The sequence below is a fragment of the Hoplias malabaricus genome, chromosome 3, assembly GCF_029633855.1.
Source record: "Hoplias malabaricus isolate fHopMal1 chromosome 3, fHopMal1.hap1, whole genome shotgun sequence".
In the NCBI taxonomy this organism is placed as follows: domain Eukaryota; kingdom Metazoa; phylum Chordata; class Actinopteri; order Characiformes; family Erythrinidae; genus Hoplias; species Hoplias malabaricus.
This window is the reverse complement of record NC_089802.1, coordinates 21,636,241-21,646,035: the sequence shown is the minus strand read 5'-3', so window position 1 is coordinate 21,646,035 and position 9,795 is coordinate 21,636,241. Positions and strand designations below refer to the sequence as shown.

Sequence of the window (9,795 nt, the reverse complement as noted above, 5' to 3'; positions counted from 1 at the left end):
GGGGGGCTTTGCTTAAACTTACATTTCATTTTTTTTTCCAGAATGTAAGCTTTCATTGTAGTATTGTGCAAAATTAAATATTAATATATAAATCCTACCCAGTATCACTGGGCACAAAGCAGAATCACATTCTGAATGGTGCAGAAGCAACACAACTGTTGAAGCACACTTCTTTATGAACTGTAACAAAGTAACCAACAGCATCCTCTACTCATGGAGTTCAGTTAAAGTGGGCTTAAGGTAGAGCTTAGAGCTGCCAAGATTACACGGTTAAACTATGTTTAACCAAATGTGGTTTCTAAAAACATGACAAATGGACTAACCATTAGAATATTCAGATGGTCACTGGATTATTATATGAAGACAGTGGGAACCTAGTGAAATAACACCATTGTATAAGTTTGTCCCAGTTATTAAGTAATTGCCTGTAAGTAATTTGCCATTATGGGTATTATTATTTTCGACAGTTATTTAATTTCTGATCCAAAAATGTGAATTAAGTACATTCTGATTACAGCAAATAAGGAGAGATAAATATGCAAAATTTGAGAACATTTGATTTGTCAGCATTAGAAAACGATGTATATCAGATCTGTTGCAAATTTGTCCTCGAACCACAATTGTGGCTTTAGAAACAAAATTAATATGTATTTAGCAGTCATTTTTGGTGCCCAGAGCTTGCCTCCATTTAGGTTTTTTTTAACCTGAGCTTTTAGCCACATTACATTTACTTACCTTACACTTGTGTTGTGATGTAACAATAAACGTGATTTGATTTTTGTTTCACAAGTTATTCAGATATTTTGCAACTATAATTGTGAAGCTTATAGACTTCTAGCATACAAGTTGCATTAATTTAGCTGACGTTAATTTCTCAAACGGATGTTTTTATCATAGCCCTGTATGTGTTTGCATTATTACATTCATTAGCATACAGACAATCGGTGACAATCAGAAGCTAAAACTTCATCCTTCAAACGACTAATTTTCTAAAAAGAGCATTTTATTAAAACAAAATGCCTATTTACACTGCACAGTAACAATCCTTGGACTGGCACAATTAACTGTACCATTACAAAAGGCAGGTACCATGTACAAAAATGAGTCTAGGCATATCAGTGATATAGAAACAAGAGGGCATTGTTCCAAAAAGGCAGATTTTGGTAACTTAAAAGTAGCAAAAGTTAAATGGTACAGTTTCTTATGAAGCTGGTATGGCTGGTATTTTGAGAGACACATTGTGCCCATTAGTGTGGGTAGAATAATTTAACCTTTAAACTATTGCTTATTTCTTAATGGTAACAGGTAAATGTGCTTTGCCTTTACAGAACAGTGAGTAAATACTGCTTCTGACACGTGCCTGCCACACAGCAGACTGAATAGGAGAACAATTTGAGGCTTAACATCAGTGCAGACGAAGAGAGTATCTGCCAAAATATAATCACAGTAGGATTTATAATAAAGTAAACCAGTAAGTTACACAATACAGTGGTGGAAACAGTCTGAGACAAAGCCATTATTCACATGATGTACAAAAAAAGGTTACAAAATGCCTACATATTCATAACTTAAAGGACAAAACCAAAACCATGAAGCTTCACATTGCTTTACATGACTGCAGGCTGCCAAAATCAAAGCAATCTTTTACACAGGGTGAGAAACAGTAGCAAGGGGGAGGTAACATCACAGAGCACATTGCATAAAATCTGTTGGGACAGTTTCAATGCTCTTGTCTGGCTGGGGGTGGAAAAAAGGATTTCATAAGGCAGCAGAACTCCATCACTTTGTTTCAGGTGGTTCAGTCTGCCTGTAACTTTACACCAACCATCACAGGTGTCCCAACAGAAGCAGTTTGCTAAGAACAGGGTAACCACAGGCTTTATCTGCCCAATCACAATGCAGTTTTTGCAGTGGACCTCTCACTTTAAAGATGTCTACACACAGGAAGAACATAAATCACAAATAATGATCATCTAATATAACAATATTTCTTTTTTTACCATTTATAACTTACATTTCATCATGTTCCTCAACTAAGCCTGGAGTCTTTATCACCTGTGCGACTTAGACACATTTAAACCCTGACATTCGAGTGAACTTCTTCACAGTGAAGCTTTCCATCTCCGGTAGAGATTTGGGGGTAGCTTGTAATGTCGTCGTCGTCGTCGTCCCAGCGTACTGAAGGCCTATAGCCAAGGGTGCCAGGCTGGGTCCATGCGGCAGAGGTTATCCAGACTGTTGGCGGCAGCCACCAATGTGTTGACCTTGCTCTCTCCACCCTCAAACTGTGCCAGGTTGTGCAGGCGGGTCATGATGGCTGTCACAGCCTTCTGGACCAGAGACACCAGTTGCTGACTGTCCATGTTCTCTGGCTGTCCAGCAGGGGACAGAGGCATGGATGTATCCTCCTGAGTCTTCTTATGCCATGCGATGATTTCATCTCGCAGCACAGCCTTCAGAATGCCATCCACCTGAAAGAACATACACATCAATGTGATTGATATCTATTGATGTTAATACATTTTTTTTCAATTGTTGTGAATAGTTTTCAAATAATTTAGGAAAAATGTTCTCAAAATTAAGACACACACACACACGAGTCAAAGGTCACAGGGCACACTTTTATCTGAATACCCCAGCAATTAATGTGTGAGGGGGCCTATATTTTAGGCTATGTCTGAAACATGGCCGCCATCTTGAAAGCAGCCATATTGGATCAAGGTCAAATTCTTCCCAATGGGAAAGTGGTCATGTAGCATATTAATATTTATAATATATATTTTAAAAATGGTTTAGTGTATTCTATTTCTCTTGTTGCATTCATAATAAAATTTTCACACTCTGTGAAGGACAGCTTCTGTGTTCAAATGCAGTAGACTAAAATATTGACAAAAATGGAGATGCGAGTTTTTAATTGGACAACGATGAAATATATATATTTTTTGTCAAATTATATAAATATGTGATTCAAAGAGCCAAAATATTAAAATGGGAAGAAGAAATGTAGTGTATTACAATGTACCTTTGTTCCACAAATAAACATAAATAACAGAACAGAGCAGCTGAGTGCTACCTTAAAGTTGGGTTGGGCAAAGCAGCGGGCCACAGCGATCATGGAGGCAGTCAGAGGACCAGACACACCGATGGTGGTCAGGAACTCTGAGATGTTGGGGGTGAGGCGGAAGGGCACTGGTCGGTTAGCGTCCAGATCACCAGTGGCATCATTGATGTCAAAGCGGAAGTAGGAAACATTGAGCTTCCCTGTGTCCTGTGAAAGACATAGAAACAGTTCAATATATAGAAATAAAAATAATATTGAAATATATAGAAATAATAATAGCAGCTGGTATTTGGTGGTATTTCTGATTACTGACAGGTCAAGCACAGGTGCTCAGAACCTGTTAAGAACATTTTAAATACTAAAACACCTAACATCTATATCACACCTTTAGAACAAGCAGCACATTTTGCCACAGTTAAATAATAAATGTGATGATTCAGCCCCAAGACCCAAAGACAAACCCTCCCAGGGAGCTGGCTAGACCTCAGAATCTATACAGCTACGTCCTCAAGAATACTGCCTTTGACATCTGACCACAAAAAAAAAAAGAAAGATGCATTGATCTAAAAGCCATCAAAAGTTGTGTCAGCCAAACACTGCAGGTACAGACTTCAATCCTCCATTCTACTCCTGAATCTCTCCACACAGGCCACATGTGTCAAGGTGGGAGCTATAAAGCAGTGATTATGTGTTTAGGGCAATCCTGCTGGACTGCTCCACAGATAAGACCCTTATTTGAGAACAGCAAAATGGATGAATGCTTTTCTGTCTCACATCCTATTCTCCTTGCAGTGGCAGGGCTGGTGAGAAGGGAGCAGGCCATGAGGGAGCAAGCTCCCAGATACCTCTGAATAGTCACTGGAGCAGCTTTAAATCCGAGTAGCTTCTGCCTTTGTAAGACCTACAGCTTCGGAAGACCTACAGCTAAAACCACAATGGAAGAATAAAAAACATTCACTAAATGTCCAAATGTGAAGCTCCTAATTTATGAATTCAGCTCATTTAAGCTTCACCCACTGTGTACACACAGTTTGAATAATCTCCACTGAAAAAAAGGGGAATGGGACGCTCTGGAGCAGTGCTAAGCATTGGCTAGAGAGATATAAACCCCCACCCCCTGTGGAGCAGTGGAATGCCGTTCTCTGGAGTGATGGAGCTCCATCCAATTCCTTTGTAATGAGATGGAGCAGCTTTTATGATCCAGAAATAATCATCCAATCTGTACCTGACCTCTGTAATGTTCTTGTGGCTGAATGCAATCAAATCCTCTCAGACAATAGTACAACAGCCTTCCCAGAAGAGTAGAGGATGATAGTGCAGCAAAGATTGACAAATTGTATATAAATAGTCTATTTCATGAGAAATGCTGGATGAGCATGGAGCATTGTCCAGTGCGCTGTACAAATAAATTTTAAAGCATTAAAAAAAAAAAAAAAGTTTATACAGTATATTCACAGTTGTTAACATTTAAATCACCATATTTGAATCACTGAAACCAAAACTGTGACATACCTTTGGATACAATATGATCCCCAAGAACACAACAAATCGATGCACATACTTTTGCAACACTTTTTCCTTCATGGCACTCATACCAAATGCAGTCAGAAACTATTTTTTCTCGCTTGCCAATTTCAAACTACTTAATTTTTAATTAAAGTATGTTTCTTAAGTGAATCCTGAATTACAATTATTTAGACAAAAATGCTTTAAAATCTATTTGTACGCCTAATATATGACATTTACATGTCATAGCATGACAGTGAATCTAAATAACCTTGATCGAGACAGCCATCAACAGAAACATTTCCAACAGCAGTTTAAAAGAAAAAAAAACTGCATTTGTTGGAGTGTGGACTGTGAATGCAGCTGGGCTTCAGGCTAGGACTATTGCTGGTCGGAAGGGTCTCAGTAGAAAAAGCACTGACAGGATTATAAATGAGCACAATCAGGAATGTATGGCATTAATGAATAATGATTAAATACTCTGAAACCACTCATAATAAGTGCATGGCCTCAACAGAAAAACAACTTTTAACCAAACAAAAAAAACAACAACAAAAAAAAAAAAACAGCAAGTTCATGGAGCATATGTTGGACTCCGCAGCGCTGACCTCCAGAATAAGTCTCTAAGCACAAACTGAGAGAGAAGCGTTCCAGATGGGAATACACTACAGTACAGATGTGTGTAGGACTGTATACACACACACCCTCTCATCCTCTCTGCCTGGTTCTGTAATCTCCCTGTGCCTAATGAGATCTGAAGAGTGGAACATGCAGCGAGGGGACTTAATACTGCTGCTTTAGCTGCCCGCTCCTCTGCCTGGCACACAAAAAAAGGCAGATTAGGATCAGAGGACGGCACGTCTGTTTGACGATCATTTCTAATAAAGACTTTCAAATGCATTCCCTGCTCCAGCACCAAGTGCAATGGTCCCCTGTGCAGAGATGCTGTAATGATGCAGGGACAATCATCTACACTCCAGGTTTTTAATTGAATCAAGTCTGACAGCTGGAGAGTGACCGTATAATCAGGCCATCTAATACGCTCCTCACATCCAAGGAGCACGGTGCTGCTGTGTAATATATGCTCTGAGCCATGGGAGAGTATCTGTTCTTCATCTGCTGTGTGATGATCCAGCAGGGCGTCAGAGACTGCTGCCTTATTGGATTCGCACATCCGAGATGGATCCCTAACGTCGATCGAACCTGACTGTGTTCAGAACAGTCAGGCTTCAAAGAAGAACTACAGAGGTTCAGTACCTTCAAACATTAAAGCAGCTACACCTTCGCCCCGAGACTCTGATAAAACAGCAGCAGCAGCCTGGAAATTAGGCCTTTTGTGATTATATTTTAGTGTACTTTGTTTTTAAACAAGGAACATTTTTGAAGGTATCCAGATCAAGTTTTTGGCCCGCTAAGCCAACACAGGTACGCTGGAGTTGCAATGTGGTCTGGTATGGCGCCACATCAATGTCAAAAGTAAAGGGTGCAAAAACACCAAGCTTTAATGTTTGCGTGTGTAAATATCAAGCTCAAATGTGAAAATATCAAGCTCAAATCTAAGTGTGGGGTGGGCATTCACAGAAATAAGAGACATCAGCCAATAGCAGTCACAGAAACAGCCCTGGCCCTACACCCATTTTAAATGGGGAAAATCCTCGAGTGCAGAAAGTGGCAGAGGAAAAGTTGTGAAAAAGTTCGAAAAATCGAGAGGGTAAAAACCATCCAAGAACTAAATAAAGACAGTTTGAGAGCGAGATTGTAATCAGTGCACATGCAATTCCTATCTCTGTGCTTGCGAGTTTTACACACCTGCATACAAGGCGTTATTCTGCATAAATGATTTGTCTTTTCAATTATTCGGCCGAAGACATTTTCTGCAGAATAATTTCTGTTCACGAATATTTGGTACATCTCTAGTATTAGAAATCTTTCAGAACTCAAATTATTACTTACTTATATTTAAGTAGTTCTTTTAGTTAGAAATATGGGATTATTATAAGTATGATTTGATTAATAAGACACAGATTATTTAATACTTCATATTCTCATATATCTGCATATAACATCTGAAAGACAAAACACGGTTAAACTGTAGACAAGGTAATTACTAATGTATACATGACAATTTTATTCATGAATTTCAAATGCTCCAGAGTAAAAGATGTGGCTATTACCTGAGCTATTTGCAGCATCTCTGGATTGAGGCGGTTGAGGTGCAGCATGAACTCAGCCAGGCCGATAAGGGCCAACTGGATGGTGAACATTTTCCGGAAGGTCCAGTAGTCAGTGGCGTTGGGGAAGGTGTGTAGGGCCCACTCCTTCAGCATACTCCGAGGAACCATGTTCCCTTGCACCTCTTTCAGAATGTCCCGCAACACCTGCACACACCAACACACAATGTTAGTACGTTAGTACAACTTAGAATGTTGTTCTTGATGTTTACGCAAAACTAACGGAAGAGTTCCACTGTGCAGTGCAATGATATAAGCACTCGTCATTGAAAGCTAGTTTGTTGTGCTACTTGATAGGTACGTTTCCACAGCATGGTACCGGCTCTGCACGGCTCGGTGCGCTTTTTCCTTGGTCCCCTGCGAAATGTAGACTGTGATGCCTCAAACCACTAACGGGAACTGCGGGCTTTGAAAACCAAAGATCTGACAGATCAGGAGAGTTTTCATTGTTGCACGTCCGGGTCTCGCTGGAGTTTTTCGTCAGACGCTAATCCAGGGAGAATTTGAATCTCTTCAAACCACCTCGGCATAATGTTACAAGCTGACATTGGGAGTCGGATAAAAACAAAAACTTGGAGATTTTACAGTCTGCAGTTCCTGGTGATTGACAAGTCTTTTTGGCTAATCAGTGCTCTTCAAGTTTTACACATTTAGTACCAACTCAGTTCAGATTAGCCTAATGGAAAAGCAAAAAAACAAAAAAACAAAACTGAACCAAGCAGGTTCCATGCAATGGAAAAGTGCCAGATGTATCCTTAAATGTAATTTACCTGATGGCTGGCTTGTGTTCCTCTGGCCTGCACTGTGGCGAGCCGGTCGTAGTAGCGGGAGATGGGGTTGTCGTGCTCAATGCCCTTCTTAGCACAGCGCTGCTTGTAGATCTCCACCAGAGAGAGAGATGAAGGGTTATCCTCCACCAGTCGCATCTGAGGGGACACTGCCACCACCCTGGGGACTGCAGACAACACAAAACGATACAATCACACTTAATGGAGCCAGACAAAGACATGCTTGGTAAATAGTGTTGCTAAGATGCTTCCCTGAAGGAAGGATAATGTTAAGCTGAGCTGGAAGTATAAAACTGAATCACATTATAACAAAGAACTAGCACAATACATTAGCAAGGCAACATACTTCAAAGTGTACAGAACTGTGAAGACCTCGTGCACTGCAATCTTGCTGAAACTTAAGCTCACCCATTAAATATCCTCTAAACATTTTCCATGGTTACGCCACTGTCGATACAATCGTTCCATTTACACAGAGAGTGAACTGAGACCACACAATTCCCCAGTCATATCATTTTTAAACAAAAGCAATCCACAGCCAAGAGTGCCAGTGAGAAAACACTTGCGAGGGGAGTGCTCTCGGGAGAACGCCCACAAGCTCCACGCACAGCCCACAGGAAACTACTAATGCACTGCAGGATTGCACCGCCCGTTATTTATTTGTTTAGAAAAAGAGGAAAAAAATCTTTAGCATAAACTAACAGCTAAACAAAGAAAAATGGAGACTGGTATTAGAGTGCTTCAGGATATTTCTTTGTGCATAGATCACTTAAATCAACTGGGTTTCTATAGGTTCAGTGTATGGTTTTCACAAACAAACAATTCCCAGATCTATCAGTTATTCTGATGGCTAATTGAATGAACGCATTTTTTTTTTTCTTAAAAGCTCACAACAAGAATTGAAAATTCGGAACAATACTGAACTATGTATTGTCATGCATAGTTATATACTGCCACTTATAATACTACAAAAATAAAAGAGCATAAGAAATAAAGAAGGAAAAAAAATTAGAATACATGTAAATGTTCAAAATAGATCTGGGTCACATGAGGCTATGTGTTTTTTTTTTTTTGTTTTTTGTTTTTTTAAGAATTTAATTGCAATTCTTAAAAAAAAAAAAAAAGACACAATTAAAAATAAAATAAATAAATGTACCATTTTAAAATAAGACTACACTTATTAATTAGGTTGCAAACAACTTAAAGGTCATTAATAATTACAGAAACATAGAAAGGGAAACAGTGAACCCTTTTTTGTCTAATACTGAAAATGTCAAGGAAAAGCTTATGCTAAGACTGTGAATTGAGTCATTTCATATGTTGAGGTACACACCACATTAATCATCAAATGCCTAAAAAGACATTCCATCTATGGTTAAAATTTTTTAAAAATATGTGCTGACAGGCTTATTGTCAACTGATGGAGAAGACAAAGATAGATCATTATTCTGCAAGTTCTGAGGTTTAACAGTGTATATGGATGTGGGTTCATTATCTGACAAGCAACAGGTCAGCTATACTTTCTATCTAGGTCATACAAATGATTCTTAATATTTTTAGTGTGTTTACAACCTAATTAATAACCTTCAATAAACATTGTTTTTACCTTTATATGTGTAGTCATTCTATAGTGGTGCCAATATAATTTTGTAATATTTTTTTAAAAATAGGACAATATGCAAGATATAAAAATAGAAGCGTGTAAGTTCAACAGAAGCTGGCCTTGACCTTTGACCACCAAGAGAGATAATTTAGAGTTCTGTGGTCTCTTTTACCTGGAGAGTGCCAAACTCATTTCTTATTCATTATGCCCAGCGCATAGCAGGAGAAGGGTGAGCCATTGTCGCCTTGTCCTACATTACTATAAAATTTGTCCCAATGAGCAGTGCTGAAATCCCCATCACACTCGTTCCAATATCGTTTCCCTTAAATCTCTCAGCTTCAGCTGTTCTGCCAGTTTCACTAAAAGCAGCCAGGCTAGAGGCTGGAACTCTGCTAAACATTATGTTAAAATCTGAATAGGGTAGTCCCAACACTAAGAAGGCTCAAATGCTAGTGGTTCAGCCAGTCCTATTTCTTTTGGGTAAGGGTGAGGTCAAATATATTTTGGTCTAGGTTAAAAAAAAAAATTAACAATTTTTAAATATGGTCTTTCTAGCGATGTTATCTGACAGATATTTCCTTTTGTTCAGGCAAGCTGCTGACCAAA

At 39.0% G+C, this 9,795-nt stretch overlaps 1 protein-coding gene across 3 annotated transcripts in view; it reads right to left on the bottom strand.

Moving 5' to 3' along the window:
* Window positions 1-1,024: 1,024 nt before the first annotated feature.
* The window catches only part of trrap (transformation/transcription domain-associated protein), a 109,620-nt gene continuing 100,849 nt past the window's right edge, over window positions 1,025-9,795 (bottom strand). For all 3 annotated transcript variants that reach the window (XM_066663185.1, XM_066663186.1, XM_066663187.1), the window contains exons 68-71: window positions 7,569-7,753; window positions 6,742-6,945; window positions 3,074-3,268; window positions 1,025-2,471 (exon numbers count right to left, since the gene is read on the bottom strand). In XM_066663185.1, the coding sequence (XP_066519282.1) occupies window positions 2,187-2,471; window positions 3,074-3,268; window positions 6,742-6,945; window positions 7,569-7,753 (869 nt within the window). In that variant the 3' untranslated portion in view covers window positions 1,025-2,186. The remainder of the gene's footprint in view (window positions 2,472-3,073; window positions 3,269-6,741; window positions 6,946-7,568; window positions 7,754-9,795) is intronic.